General features: G+C 35.6%; 1 protein-coding gene across 3 annotated transcripts in view; it reads left to right on the top strand.

Moving 5' to 3' along the window:
- Nucleotides 1-17,059, top strand: part of PIK3C2G (phosphatidylinositol-4-phosphate 3-kinase catalytic subunit type 2 gamma) — a 403,925-nt gene that overhangs the window by 328,509 nt on the left and 58,357 nt on the right. For all 3 annotated transcript variants that reach the window (XM_012502330.2, XM_003265569.4, XM_004092097.3), the window contains one exon: nt 10,421-10,496. In XM_012502330.2, coding sequence (XP_012357784.2) covers nt 10,421-10,496 — 76 coding nt within the window. The remainder of the gene's footprint in view (nt 1-10,420; nt 10,497-17,059) is intronic.

Raw genomic sequence — 17,059 nt, 5'->3', positions numbered from 1 at the left:
ACAGAGTCTCGCTCTGTTGCCCAGGCTGGAGTGCAGTTCCACGATCTCGGCTCACTGCAAAGTCTGCCTCCTGGGTTCATGCCATTCTCCTGCCCCACCCTCCCAAGTAGCTGGGACTACAGGCACCCGCCACTGTGCCCAGCTAACTTTTTTTTTTTTTGTATTTTTGGTAGAGACAGGGTTTCACCGTGGTCTCGATCTCCTGACCTCATGATCTGCCTGCCTCGGCCTCCCAAAGTGCTGGGATTACAGGCGTGAGCCACCATACCTGGCTAAACAGACAGTATTTTTAAAAACCCTAATAGATCTGATAAAGTGGAAAAACATGCTAAAAGTATTTTACAATACAATTACAAATATTAACAGCAGATTAGACCAAGCTGAAGAAAGAATTTTGGAACTTGAAGACTGGCTCTCTGAAATAAGACAGTCAGACAAAAATAAAGAGAAAAAGAATGAAAAGAAATGAACAAAACCTCTGAGACATATGGAATCAAGTAAAGAAGCCAAATCTATGAATTATTGACATCTCTGAAGGAATGGGGAGAAAGCAAAGAACTTGGAAATATATTTCTGAATATAATCAATTGAAAACGTCCCCAACATTGCTAGAGAGGAAAACAGTAAAATTCAGTAAATATAGAGGACCCCTGCAAGATTCTACAGAAGATGATCATCCCAAGACACATAATTATCGGATTTTCCAAGATTGAAATGAAATAAAAAATATTAAAAGGAGCTAGAGAGAAAGGGAAGGTCACCTACAAAGGGAACACCATCAGGCTAACAGTGGACCTCTCAGCAGAAAATCTATAAGCCAGAAGAGGCTGGGGTCCTGTAGTCAACATTCTTAAAGAAAAACAATCTTCAACCAAGAATTTTATATGAGCCAAATTAAGCTTTCTCAGTGAAGGAGAAATAAGATCCTTTTCAAATAAGCAAATGCTGATGGAGTCTGTTACCACCAGACCCGCCTTACAAGAGATCTTGAAAGGAGCACTAAATATAGAAAGGAAGCATTATTAACAGATAATACAGAAACACACTTAAGTACACAGACCAGTGACACTCTAAAGCAAACACACAAACAAGGTGGCATGATTACCAGCTAACAACACAATCACAGGATCAAATTCACATGTAACAAAACTAAACTTGAATGTAAACGGGCTAAATACCACATTTAAAAAGAGTGGTCAACTGGATAGAAAAGCAAGACCCAATGGCATGCTATCTTTAAGAGTGCCATCTCATACACAGTGACACCAATAGACTCAAAATAAAGGGATGGAAGAAAATCTACGAAGCAAATGGAAATCAGAAAAAAAAAAGCAAGAGTTGTAATCCTAATTTCCAACAAAACATACTTTAAACCAACAAAGATTAAAAAAAAAAAAAAAAGAGGGCATTACAAAATGGTAAAGCGTTGAATTCAACAAGAAGACCTAACTATCCTAAACATATATGCAGCCAACACAGGAACACTTAGATTCATAAGGCAAGTTCTTAGAGACCTACACAGAGATTAGACTCCCACACAATAACAGTGTGAGACTTCAACACTCCAGTGACAGTACTAGACAGATCATTGAGGCAGAAAACTAACAAAGATGTTGAGGACCTGAACTCAACTTTGGACCAAATGGATCTAACAGACCTCTATGGAATTCTCCACCCAAAAACAACAGAACATACATTTTTCTATTTGCCACACGGCACATACTCTAAAATCAATCACACAATCGGACAAAAAACAATGCTCAGCAAATTCAAAATAACCAGAATTATACCAAACACATTCTCAGACCACAGCAAAATAAAAATAGAAATCAAGACTAAAAATATTGCTCAAAACTATGCAATTACATGGAAGTTAAACAGCTTACTCCTGAATGGCTTTGGGGTATACAATGAAATTAAGGCAGAAATCAAGAAGTTCTTTGAAACTAATAAGAACAAAGTTACAACAAGCCAACATTTCTGGGACACAGCTAAAGCAGTGTTAAGAGGGAAATTTATAGCTCTAAACACCCACATCAAAAAGTTAGAAAGATCTCAAATTAACAACCTAACATCACAACTAAAAGAACTAGGGAATCAAGAGCAAACCAACCCCAAAGCTAGCAGAAGAGTAACCAGATAAGAAATAACCAAATAATATGAAATAACCAAAATCAAAGCTTAACTGAAGGAGATCAAGACACAAAAAACCTCAAACAATCAATCAATCTAGGAGTTAATTTTTTGAAAAAATTAGTAAGATAGGCCATTAGCTAGACTAACAAAGAAGAAAAGAGAGAAGATCCAAATAAACACAATTAGAAATGACAAAGTGGACATTACCATTGACCTCACAAAAATACAAACAACCATCAGAGACTTACTTATGAGCACCTCTATGCACACAAACTAGAAAACCTGAAAGGGATGGATAAATTCCTGGACACCATCCCAAGACTGAACCAGGAAGAAACTAATTCCCTAAACAGGCCAATAATGAGCTCTGAAATTGAATCAGTAATAAATAGCCTAGTAACCAAAAAAAGCCCAGGATCAGAAAGATTCATAGTTGAATTCTACCGGATGTATAAAGAAGAGCTGTATACTTACTACTGAAACCATTCCAAAAAATTGAGAAGAGACTTTCCCCCAATTCATTCCATGAGGCCAGCATCATCCTGATACCAAAGCCTGGCAGAGACACAAGAAATAAAGAAAACTTCAGGCCAATATAACATTGATTCAAAGATTCTCAACTAAATATTTGCAAACCAAATCAGAAGCACATAAAAAAGCTAATTCACCACAATGAAGTAGGCTTTATCCCTGGGATGAAAGGCTGGGTCAACATATGCAAATCAATAAATGTAATTCATCACATAAACAGAACTAAACACAAAAACCACACGACTATCCCAATAGATGCAGAAAAGGCGTTTGACAAAATTCAACATCCCTTCATTTAAAAAAATCTCAATAAACTAGATACCGAAGGAACCTATCTCAAAATAATAGACGCCATCTATAACAAACCCATAGCCAACATCATACTGAATGAGCAAAAGCTGGAAGCATTCCCCTTGAAAATCAGCACAAGATAAGGATGTCCTCACTCATCACTCCTGTTCAACATCGTATTAGAAGTCCTGGCCAGAACAATCAGGCAAGAGAAATAAATAAAGGGCATCCAAATAGGAAGATGGGAATTCAAGCTATCTCTGTTTGCAAATGACATGATACTATATCTCAAAAACCCCATTGTCTCAGCCCAAAAGCTCCTTAAGCTAACAGACAACTTCAGCAAAGTTTTGGGATACAAATCAACATACAGAAAGGAGTAGCATTCCTATACACCAACAAAGTCAAGCCAACAGCCAAATCAAGAATGAAATCCCTTTCATATTTGCCATAAAAAGAATAAAATACCTAGGAATACAACTAACCAGAGAGGTGAATGATCTCTACGATGATAATTACAAAACACTGCTCAAAGAAATCAAAGATGACACACAAATGGAAAAACATTCCATGCTCATGGATAGAAAGATTAATATCATTAAAATGGCCATACTGCTCAAAACAATTTACAGAGTCAATGCTATTCCTGTCAAGCTACCAATGACACTCTTCACAGAACTGGAAAAAACTATTTTAAAATTCATATGAAACCAAAAACCAACAACAACAACAAACAAACAAACAAAAAAAAACAACAAAACAAAACAAAACAAACACCTGAATAGCCAACCCAATCCTAAGCAAGAAACAAAACTGGAGGCATCATATTACCCAAATTCAGAACTATACTACAGGGAGACAGTAACTAAAACAGCATGGTACTGATTTAAAAAAAAACAGACATATATATCAATAGAACAGAATAACGAGCCCAGAAATAAGGCTGCACACCTACAGCCAACCGTTTTTTGACAAACCTGACAAAAGCAATGGGGAAAGCACTGCCTATTCAATACATGCTGCTGAGATAACTGGCTCACCATATGCAGAAGATTGAAACTGGACCCCTTCTTTATGCCATATACAAACCCACTCAAGATGGTATAAAGACTTACATATAAAACCCAAAACTATAAAAGCCCTAGAAGACAACCTAAACAATACCATTATGAACATAGGAACAGGCAAAGATTTCATGATGAAGACGCCAAAATCAATCACACCAAAAGGAAAAATTGAAAAATTTGATCTAATTAAACTTAAGAGCTTCTGCACAGCAAAAGAAATAATTAACAGAGTAAGCAGAAAACCTACTGAATGAGAGAAAATACTTGCAAACTATGCATCTGACAAATGTCTAATATGCACATCTATAAGAAACTTAAATTTACAGGAAAGAAAACAACCCCATTAAAGTGTGGACAAAGGACATGAACAGACACTTTTCAAAAGAAGACATACATGTAGCCAAGAAGCACAGAAAAAATTACTCATATCACTGATCATTACAGAAATGCAAATCAAAACCAATGAGGTACCATCTTACACCAGTCAGAATAGCTATTATTAAAAAGTCAAAAAATAACAGGTGCTGGAGAGGTTATGGAGAAAAAGGAATGCTTATACACTGTTGGTGGGAGTGTAAATTAATCCAGCCATTGTGGAAAGCAGTATGGTGATTCCTCAAGGAGCTAGAAAGAGAACTACCACTTGACCTAGCAATCCCATTACTGGATATATACCCAAAGAAATATAAATCATTCTGCCATAAAGACACATACACGTGTAGGCTTATTGCAACACTATTTACAATAGCAAAGAAATGGAATCAACCTAAATGCCCTCAATGGCAGATTGCCATAAAGACACATACACGTGTAGGCTTATTGCAACACTATTTACAATAGCAAAGAAATGGAATCAACCTAAATGCCCCCAATGGCAGATTGGATAAAGAAAATGTGGTACATATACACCATGGAATGCTATGCAGTCATAAAAAAGAGCAAGATCATGTCCTTTGCAGGAATATGGATGGAGCTGGAGGCCACTATTCTTAGCAAACTAATGCAGAAACAGAAAACCAAATACCAAATGTTCTCATTTATAAGTGGGAGCTAAATTATGAGAACACATGAACACAAAGACAGGAACAACAGATACTGGAGTCTACTTGAGGGTGGAGGTTAGGAGGAGAGAGGGGATCAGAAAAAATAACTACAGGGAACCCATGTAACAAACCTACACATGTACCCCTGAGCTTAAAAGTTTTTTAAAAAAGAAAGAAGATTAAAGTTTTAATCAGGAGATCTATTTATGGATCTATTAATAAATTAGATATGATTTTAAAATTAAAAAAAGAAAAACAGTTTGATGGGAATGTTAGGAACAAAAACTTGATTGGAATTGCTTAAGGGAGAATGTAAAGAAAGAAATTTGAGATAGAAAGCAGAAAACAATCCTTGCAGGAGCTTTGCTCTAAAGATGAAAGAGTGTGCAGAGAAATGTAGGTTAAGATTTTTCTTTATTAAAATAAATTATAGCATCTTTATGAATTCCAGTGACCTAAGACCGGCAGGCAAGTGCGTTAACAAGAGGTAGAAGGCCGTATAGTCAGTAGACATGCTATTCAAATCAGGGTATTTTTATGAGGGAAGAAAAAATAGAGGTTAGAGGAGCAAGGAAATGCAAAGAGGATGCCTACCCCACCTTCTTCTGGGACAAGGATTATTAAGAAAATGAGAGGGAACACAGATACCAATTCAGAGACTTAAAGAGGAGGAAGAATGGAGCACTCAGAGAACACAATTTGTTTAGCACATAAGGAATTTTGCCCATGGCATTCTCCAAGGCTAATTGCTGTCTTTTCTTTTTCCCACAATGCTCCATTTTCATCTCTCTTAAAACAAACATGATTGTAATGCTTTTCTTCTTTACATTGATAAATAGGTCAAACTAGCCTTAAGCTAGAAGAGGAATGTGCTCTAGGTTCCCTACGAAGTTCTCTCTTTCTCTCTCCTGCCTGTCCCCCAACAGCACTCTTCACTTCTATAGTCCATTTTCAGTGGTCACATGAGTGAGCCTGGACTTGGTAACCACACAGTCCCAGTTTTGTTTGTACTGATTCCAAACAATCATTTATTCTCTCTGGTATCCAACTTTCTCATTTATCGTATACAGTAGTTAAATTCAGAGTTTTGGTTTGTTTTTTTTTTTAACCTGGGAAACTACAACCACTTGAGGAATTAAGCAGAAAAGAAACATTCTTCACAATGTGAGAATCTTCTAGGTATTTCAGGACACTTAGGATAAGTGACCTTGCCCATTAATTTCTAGCCATATCCTCCAGTCCTTGACACAATCAAAAGTATGACCACATACTTTCCAAACACCTCATATTCTAGGGTTGATAGATACAATACTGGTTACCCAGTTAAATTTGAATTTTCCATAAACCATAAAGTTTTTAGTAAAAGTATGTCCAGAATATTGTATGGGCACCCTCTGTTTTTATTACTCTAGCTGGTAACCCTACATATGGGGAACCATCCTGCATACATCGTAGACTATGTGAAAATGGCCCCTTAGAGTTGTGCAGTATCCAACCTACACTACTAAATGTGGCATCACTGCTTGGAGGTCAATACCAGTGGAGAACACTAGCATAGGTTATTAATGAGAGCAATTGTAGCACTGATATTTCTATAAATCTTCAGACTATCTATTGGTGCACTGTGCCAAAAAGCTGTGGGATGCATACATATAAGCAAAGTCAAGTCTGAGAAAATTTAAAAGTTGATCATTTTGAGATCCAGTAATATTACTTTTTGTACCTTCTTCATCTCTTTTATTGATTTATCCCTCTCTTGACTCTGGATCTTGTTTGTTTATTCCCAGGAGAGAAAATCATCTTGTTACAACAAGAAGTTAGTATTTAGTCAACCATACCCAGAATTATATATGAGGACTTGAAGGATATGACAGTGTAAACACAAGGGAATAATTAGCTAGTAGTGACATTTCAGACACTAACTGGAAAGATTTCTTGCCTACTATTGAAGTTTAATAACCATTGGATGGTGAGGTCAAAATGTCACCAAAGAAAAGTAATTGACTAGTTGTCAAAAGGCCAAAGAAGGTCAAATTTCCTTAAACAGATTCTGCAGTCTGAGGTTTAATTTTATGCTTTCAAAATTAAAAATCTTGACTCGGTCATCTCCTTGAATATGAGTCCATTTCCTAAAAGTAGACTTCTATTAAACAAGTTCACAAGAGATCAATTCACAGATGAAAACTGGCAATTGACTAATTTACAGTGATACATAGAAGAAAACTGGTGACTGATTTACAATGATGCGTAAACTGCTACGCAGATATGAATATCTGCATTTGAAACTGATGTATTCTACATTTGAAGACAGACATCAGTTTGTTTCTGTTAACTAGTATTTACTGAAAGAAACACTGTTTTATTGAAGAGGAGCATAAGTGAATAAGTCACAATCTCTGTACTTGTATTTTACTAAGATTAACAAGAGTAGAGAAAAGAGAACATGACAAACCCTGGGCAAATGGGTGGATGGGGCAGAAAAGAAAGAGAAAGGAAAATGTAGGAAGACAAAGAGGTGAGAGACCATCACACATTTGAGAAAGTAAATATAATTCAGCAAAAGTAAATATTAAGCACCAGATGAGAAAGGGTGAGAGAAGAACATAGGGAAACGAGCAAGATCCCAGTCAAGACCAGTCTTACAAGCTTTGTTCAGCAGTTGGTCTGTTTCTTAAGAGTAATGCAGAATCACTGCAGGTTTTAAGCAGTTAATTATTAGATTTTCATTTTGAAAGATCTTTTGAGCAATTGTGTAGAGAATGGATTGGATTAAAGGGTAGCAAGGTAAGTATAAACGACCCAAGATAAGCATTAAGGCTATAACATAGATGAGAATTGATGATGTTGGAACTAGATGATATTAGTATACCTGGAAGGAGAAGATGAATAGGTGAGCTATTTAGCAGGTTCAATCCACAGGATTTAGCAATTAATTTTATGTATGGGGTGAGGAGAACAGAGAGTCCAAGTAGGTACACTCTATTTTGAGCATGGACATAGGAGAAGAAGCAAATTGAGGTGAAGGAAAGGAAAAAGTATTTAGTGGTACACTTTTGTGGTTTGATTTGTGCTTAGAAGAGTCAAGTGAACCAATAAAAAGATATTTTGAGATAGAGGGCTTAGGTTTAGGAGACAAATCTGGAACAAATGTTTAGATTTATGCATCATTATAGATGTCACCAAAGATCATAATATCACCCAGAAAGGATATATTAGAGTAATAAGAAAGATGGGCCTAGAAGTGAGAAACACTTAAATCATAAGCAAAAGGAAAAGGAGACCACAAAAAAGTCTCAGAAGTGATGGCAAGACAAAGGGAAGACAGTCACTTGGGAGAACGTGTAATATAAAAGCAAAGACAAGACAGAATTCACTAAAAATGGAATAGCTATATCATAACAAAGGAAATTCCCATTGGTTTTGAAATATATATATGTATTTTTTTAAGAGAGGGCTTGTTAGAGAAGATAATTAGAGCATTTTTCAGAGGACATTTAGTGGCAGAAACCTGAATGTAGTTGATCATAAAGTGAGTACAACTTGAAGAAGTGGAACCAGTGTGAGCGCAGACAATTCTTCCCATAGGTTTGTTTGCATCAGGGAAGAGAAAAATAACACACAATTTGCAAGGGGCATTAATGACAAAATTCGATTTGTGTGTGAGTATATTTTGGGTGGTTTGACTCACCTGTTTGTTAGTTTTTAAAACTGACAGAATTGACCATATTTTATGTTGATGAGGAAAAAAGGAAGAAGGGTGAAGTAGCTAAAATATAGATGGGAATCTTCTACAAGGTTCCTGAGGAGGAACTAATAGAATCCAGGACACAGATAAAGGGCTCAGCATTAGATGGTTTGCCAGGGCTGCCATAACAAACTACTATAAATTGGGTGGCTTAAACAACACAATGTTATTGTTTCACAGTTCTAGAAGCTAAAAGTCTGAAATAAAGATGTGTGTAGGGTTGGTTCCTTCTGATGCCTATGAGGAAAGAATCTATTCCAGGTCTCTCTCCTTGGCTTGTAGATGATCATCTTCTTCCTATGTCTCTTCACCTTGTCTTCCTTCTATGAGTGTGTTCACATTTCCTCTTTTTATAAAGACACCAGTCAATTGGATTAGGGGCCCACTCTACTCAAGTATTACCCCATCCTAACTTAACTAATTACATCAGCAATGACCTTATTTCCAAATAAGATCATGTCCTGGAGTACTGGGGATTAGAACTTTAAGATATGAATTTGGGAGGGAGAAATAATTCAACTATAACAGATGGAAAGACACATTTTTTTTTCCATTGTAAGAGGATGGAAAGCTGTGTGTCTGTAGATTTTATGGCAGGAAGTGTAGGAATTTCCATCTGCCTTTTATTTTCTTGGAAGTAGAGATAGTCATTAGCAGAGAAGGAGTCAGAGTTGGAAGTTAAAGTCTCCTGGGGAAGAGTAGAAACAACCATTGGTCAGAGTGAGAGAAAAGAACAGGGAGGCTGTCAGGCAGCTTTGACAACTACTATGGCATCAGCCTGTGAAAGGTAGTCCAAGGAAATAATCAATTATTCTTTGGTGCCCCTTAGATAATAATGTAAGATCTCATGGAGAGGGCTACTTTGGTCATATAGTAGCTTACAACAAAATATGTGCCAGTTTTACTAAGGAAAAGCTATTCTCAGACTTCCCAGTTAGCCATTCATTTGGAGATCAGGTTAAATGTCAATTTGTGATTATCCCTATTTAAAAGAGAAGCATGCTTCTCTGTACATAGTGAAATTATTTATAACTAGAATTTTTATTAAAGTAATATAATCTGTTTTCTCCACTTAATTGTGTTCTAAAGAGAGAGAATACCTTATGCATCTTTCTGTCTTGAAATATCTCCTGATATTCCTCAGTGCTCTGAGTGTAGTCAGTACTCAGCGAGTATTCCTAGAATTGAAACTTTAGTAGTAATGGTTACTCACTAAGTGAGCATCTGTGTCCCACTCACAGTAATTTTTCTCAGAAAGGCCATCCAAGGATACACCTTGTTTTCGAAAATTGAGATGTGAAATGCATGCATATTTGTAAAATTCAAGAATGTGGACATTTATGATGAGGTCCAAGAGCAGAGCACACTTGAACCTCTTCAATAAATAGAAAGTAATCTGACCTCCAGTCACACAAAAGTTTAGTTTAACTTAATGGTAAGATGATAGCATTGACTTAACAAACCTTTCTAATATACTTTCTCTCTGTTTGTAGAATCTATAACAGGTATCTATTTTAAAATGATATATATGGCAATTTTATGTAATAATGAATAGGAGTAACAAATATAGGAAATAAAGAAATATTATGTTTTGTTTTATTTTTCAGAGTGATTGTGTACTTAGCTTTTTCCTCTCTGAGGCTGTGCAACAAACAGTTGAAGAATCATCACTTGTGTACCTAGGTAAGTAAATTTGTCATTATATTACGCACAGTGATTTTCAAAATAATTGGACAAAAAAGATATCACAACTAATTTTTTTCAATTTTTAAATTAAAATCTCTCTTTAAGAGTAGATTTCCATAGCATAAACTTGAATAATCCAGATTTTGAAAAAAATAAAACATGAGGTTGTAGAATTCTAGAGGTGTGGGGCATTGATGAAAGGTTGACTCTATTCTGTCACTAAAGTCTCTCAAGAAAATTGTTTCTCTGTGTTTCAAGAAATTAAATTGCAGACAACTGTCAAATCTTTTTTATTTTGATTATAAGATTATTTCTTTGAAAGATATTTTGAAATACATTTGCACACATTAAAAAATTAGGATTATTATTGCAAAAACTAAAATGGTTGAGAACTTTTTTTTTTATTTCTTACATCATAGAATATTCAAGATTTGTTTCAGCAGTGATGAGTGACAAAAGATTTCATTCTCAATACATTTAGATTATCGGCTACATATTAAATATAATCTATTATCTTAAAGCAACAGAACACATATTTCCTAGCACAATATGCAAATTATTACAACAAGCAAGGATTAGCAGGAAGTTATTCCTTCTTGTGCTAATCAAATTATTTTCCTTTTCATGTTTTTGAATTCTTAGTTCTTTTGTCACAGAACATTAGCTGGTTGTAAGCAAGAAGCACAATATTTATTTTAAGCACTATTCCTGTCTGTTAGTTAAAAATAAGTGTATGTTGTTAAATGATTACAAGGTGAAATCATTCGAGTGTATTAAAATGTTGGTTAACCTAGGAAAACATTAAGCAAAAAACTCAGATTTCACCATTTTACTACCTCTGCAAGTTAATTAAGAGGGCGGATTCCAGATACCTGTGTATCTAGGCATATGACTTAGAAAAATAATAGCAATATTTAACTCTAAATCTGGGAGATACTAATACTCTTTGCCTTTGCTCACTAACTAAACATGACTTGGGAGAACAATTGAGGAATTTAAGGAATTTATCTTTTTCAAATGCCAATTCAATCATCTCTCTTCTCTACTTAAACCTTCTCTTTGGCTTCTGATTGTCCTTAGGTAGGGCCAGCTGTATCCACTTGTGACCTGCACAGTCACACAGGGCAGGGTGCTTAAAAAGTTCTTGCACTTGATTTAATATTCTGCTGCCACTGTCTTGAAATTCTTAATAAGTTTTGAAAAAGCATCCCCACAGTTTTATTTTGCACTGGGCCCCACCGATTATGTAGCTGGTCTTGCCCTTTGGATAAACATCAAAACTCTCATCGTGGCATTCCAGCAGAATATGGTCTTTGCTATACAGTCCTAGAATGTTATTTCTTCAAAACACTTATTGCCGTGATAATTCTCGCTTGTGTGTTTATCTGTAGACTAGAAATCCACTGGGGATAATCCATGTCCATATGGCTCACCATTGTATCCCTGGAGTCATGCACAGTGTCTGGCCTACTATAGTTGTTCAATAAATAATTACTGAATAAACGATTGATGACAGAACAACTATGGAGGACACCTTGATATTCTCTATCAAGGTAGCATGGCATTTGTAAAATAATTTTTGATTTTGGTTTTTTCTCACTTGTCCTTATCAAAATCATGCTGATTTTGTAAACTGATTACTTCATGTGTAAATGTCCTGGCACAAGAAATTCAAGGCCTCCCAACCACTAAAATTATCTTAAAGTTATCACTTGGAACAAAAAAACTACAAATTATTACACTAAATATTATGGATACCAGACTCAACAAAGCAGTAACCAAAAAAGTTGCTGGATTTTATTTTAAGTGTATATTCTTTAACTCTAATGACACGATGCTATATATTCTCCCAAAATTAATATAGCCTACATACCAAATAATACCTCCACAAAAAAATAGAATAAAATTATCTACCCACAACTACTATATAGCTTTGACACACAGAAGATAGTTATTTGTCAAGGTACAGAAATAATAACATAGGTAATGGAGTAGAACATGATCAAACACAGCAATTGTCAGGGTTAAGAGGATGAGTTAATGAGCATGATTAAGCACCATTAATAATTACAAATGATTGCAAACACAAGCTTTCAATCATTACCTCATATCACTACCTCCCATTTGAGATGTTAATTTGAAAGAGAACTTGAGGCCATGCCATCTACGTGTCAGGGTCTCACTAGTTAATGGTCTAGCTACTTGCTCTGGCAGAGCCCAGATCAATTAACCATGGCTCGAAGTATGGTACTCAGGTTTTCAATTAAAATGTTAATGATGTGAAAGGCCAAGCAGTGTAAGAATAGAACTATTTAAAAATAAATACTTGTGTTAAGTTGTTTCTGAAACATTCAGTTGAAAGCTTTAACATAGTAGCCATTTTGCTGTGTTGTATGACCTCATGTTTTTAATTAGAAAAATATTTTAGACTTTTACTTTGATCGGGGAAGAAAAAGATGAAAAAATGATGAGTTAGAGGGCTTTCTCTAATTACCTCATCTCTAACATCTCAGTGTGAAGGCTATAACTAAAATCAAAGAAATCAAGCAATAAAAAAATCTGTATCTGTGTTAGGGAAACACCAAAACACCAAGAAAAATCGCAACATTGAATACAATTGGGTGGTAGATGAAATAGAGTTAGAAAGATTGTGCACACTAATTTCACCTTTATTCACTTATGAAACAAGTATTGTCAAAAGAAATAAAAAGTCTAAGGCTTTAAATAAAGGCAACTGCTAAAACAAAAGTAACAACTTTCTTAGGTATCACAAACACCTGAAAATAAAAGCAAATTACTTAGCAAAAGACTTTCTTTAAAAATCATAAAAATAATAATATAAAGCATTAAAACAGACCTAAGAGAAAACTAATCTATTATATTAATAAGTATAAATGGGCTTAACTCATCTATTAAGGAAGTTCTTTTTCAAATTGGAATAAAAATGCAAAATCATAACTCTATGTGAAAACACACCTAAAACAAAGTGATTGTGAAAGGTTGAAAATTAAAATATAGCCATAGGTATATTAGGCAAAGCAGAGAAAATTCAATCAGAGGTCACAATCTTGATGAAGAAAAAGGAATTTAGGCTAAAAAGCATTGAATTAAATAAGGGAATTTTATAATGAGTACAATTCTCAATAAAGATAGGCACAGTTATGACTACATATCAAATAATATGACAGCAACATATATAAAGCAGAAATTATTGAACACATAAGAAGAAACACATAAAAACACACTAGTAGTAGGATACTCTAATTCACATCTTGATTTATGAAAGACCAAATGGAAAAAACTAAGTAGAGTTATAGAAAAATAGTCAATAAGTCAAAACTTTCTCCTGAAAAAAAATGTATCTTCTCTTCAAATGCCTATGAAAGTTTATAAAATAGATGATATATTTGACTACAAAAAAGCTCAATAAAGTCCAAAAAGTAAAAATAATGTAGTTGAAATTCTTTAACCATTTAATCACTTTAACAAAGTGAAAATTTAATGGAAATTTTCAGAAAACTAGAAGACACTTAAGTTTAGGAATTAAAAAAAAAAATCTTTTGAACAGCTGTTGGATCAAAAGGATTACAGAAAAAATTTGCAAAATTTCTAAAGACTAGCAATAGTGAAATACTACATCTCAGAAACCATGAAAGGTGAAACTATGCTCAGAGGAATATTGGAATAAAAGTTACAAATCAAACCAAACAAACAAAAAAAAGGATAAAGATAAAAGTAGATTTCAAGTAGTTAGAACAAAGAAAACACTGGAACAAATCAGAAGTAAAAAGTAAATAATAAAATAAATGAGTCACTATCTAACCTAATCAAAAATGGGGAGTAATACAAGTACGCAAATATTAATACAAAAGGAAATGCAAGAATTAACCATAGAAAGGTGAAACTAAAGAATAGTAACAGACTTCCTGTTCAACTCCATGAAAATAAATTTGTAAATCTGTCTGAAATTGATAATTTTCTAGGAAAAAAAAAATTTACTTGGTCCAGAGAAGATGATTCTAACAAGATTAAGTTTGATCAAATAAATACAATATAATGCTTCAAAATGCAAGCAAAACTTTTACATTTTTCAAAAAGTACCAAGTTCAGATGATTTCCAGAGGAATTCTACCAAACTCTTTAAAAGCAGACAATTTCACAGTTACTTAAACACTTCCAGAGCAGAGAAAAAGAAAGAAAATTTTCCATATTACTTTTATGATGTACATAAAGTACTTACACCAATAGCTTCAAGGATTACAAGGGTGGCAAATAAGAAATCACAGACCAATCTCACTTATGAATATCAATGAAAAATTCTAAATAAAATATTAGCCAAAATAATCCATCAGCACACTAAAGGAATATAATTCACCATGACAGAAATGCAAGAAAAGTTCAATATTAGTACTGTACATAATATATAATACATATTATCATATTGATAGATTTTAAGGATAAAAATCACGAGGTCACCTCTATAGACCCTGAAAAGGCATTTGATAAAATTGAATGAACTTTCTTAATAAAACAACCAATAAAATAAAAATTAAAAAAAATAAAATCCTGTCATTTGTGGTAACTTGGATGGAACTGGAGGACATTATGTTAAGTGAAATAAGCCAGGAACAGAAAGTTAAACACCATATATTTTCACTCATATGTGGAAGCTTAAAAACGTTGATCTCGAATAAGTAAAAAGTAGAACAGAGGATACTAGAGGATGAGAAAGGTGGGGGTAAAGGAGAGATGGAGAGACATTTTTTTAAAGAATACAAAATTACAACTAGATAGGTGGAATAAGATCTAGGGTTCTATACTACATAGGATGTAGGATGACTATAGTTAACCATAATATGTTAATGATGAATCTGTAAATTACTTTGGGCAGTATGGCCATTTTAATGGTATTGATACTTCTAGTCTATGGGCATGGAATTTTTTTTCATTCAAATTACCAATGTCATTTTTCACAGAATTTGAAAAAACTATTCTAAAATTCACGTGGTACAACAACAAAAAAAGTCCAAATAGCAAAGCAAAAAGAACAAAGCCAGAAGCATCACATTACCTGACTTTCAACTATACTAGACATTAGAGAGCTGGGCTTAGGGAAATACAGGGGTAGAGGAAGCAGCCGAAAGGCCCTGTGAGCTCACTGGGTCCCCAAGCAGCCCATTCCTGCCTAGCACCACAGGGATCCATCAGTGGGGTGGCCAGAGGAGGGGGTAAAACTGCACAGGGAGAAAGAATTCTCTAGCTGAACTTTGTAACAATTTGATGGGGCTAGAAGCCTCCTGGCCAGAACTCAGGGGAGGGCACGAATCCAGCTTGGAGACTTCACAGGTAGAAGAAGAACTAAAGCCCTTTTCTTTTGCTGCTGGGAGGTGGAAAGCTTTGGGCAACTTTTCAAGCCTGATTCGCCCTCCATCTGGAAACAGACTGTTGCAGGGGGGCACGGTGGGAGTGAGGCTGGCCATTCAGTTTGTGTGGGAGCTGGGTGAGGCCTGTTACTGCTGGCTTTCCCCCACTTCCCTGACAACCCGCATGACTTAGCAGAGGCAGCCGTAATCCTCCTAGGCACATAACTCCAGTGACCTGGGACCTCATGCCCACCCCCCACAGCAGTGGCAGCAAGACCAGCCCAAGGAGAGTCTGAGCTCAGACACACCTAGCCCCACCCCCACATGATGGTCCCTCCCTACCCACCCTGGTAGTGGGCAACAAAGGACATATAATCTTGGGAGTTCTAGCACCCCGCCCACTGCTGGTCCCCCTGACATTACTACAGCTGATGCTTTCCGGAAAGCACCACCTCCTGACAGGAGGCCATCGGCACAAGAGCATTAAACCACCAAAGCTAAGGACCCCCACAGAGTCTATTGCACCCTCTGCCACCTCACCAAAACAGATGCTGGTATCCATGGCTGAGAGATCCATAGACGGTTCACATCACAAGACTCTGTGCAGACAACCCCCAGTACCAGCCCAAAGCCAGGTAGGCTCACTGGGTAAATGAACCCAGAAGAAAGACAATAATCACTGCACTTCGGCTCACTGGAAGCCACATCCACAGGAAAAGGGGGAGAGTACTACATCAAGGAACACCCCGTGGGACAAAAAAATCTGAACAACGTCCTTCAGCCCTAGACTTTCTCTCTGACAGAAACTGCCCAAATGAAAAGGAACCAGAAAACCAACCCTGGTAATATGAAAAAACAAGACTCATCAACACCCACCAAAAATCACACTAGTTCACCAGCAATGGATCCAAACCAAGAAGAAATCCCTGATTTACCTGAAAAAGAATTCAAGAGGTTAGTTATTAAGCTAATCAGGGAAAGACCAGAGAAAGGCAAAGGCCAACGCAAGAAAATCCAAAATATGTTACAAGAAGTGAAGGGAAAAACATTCAAGGAAATAGATAGCTTAGAAAACAATCAAATATTCAGGAAATTTCGGACACACTTTTAGAAATGCAAAATGCTCTGGAAATTCTCAGCAATATAATTGAACAAGTAGAAGAAAGAAACTCAGAGCTTGAAGACACGGCCTTTGAA

This window comes from Nomascus leucogenys, chromosome 23 (genome assembly GCF_006542625.1).
Source record: "Nomascus leucogenys isolate Asia chromosome 23, Asia_NLE_v1, whole genome shotgun sequence".
NCBI lineage: Eukaryota > Metazoa > Chordata > Mammalia > Primates > Hylobatidae > Nomascus > Nomascus leucogenys.
This window is presented reverse-complemented; position numbering and strand designations above follow the sequence as displayed.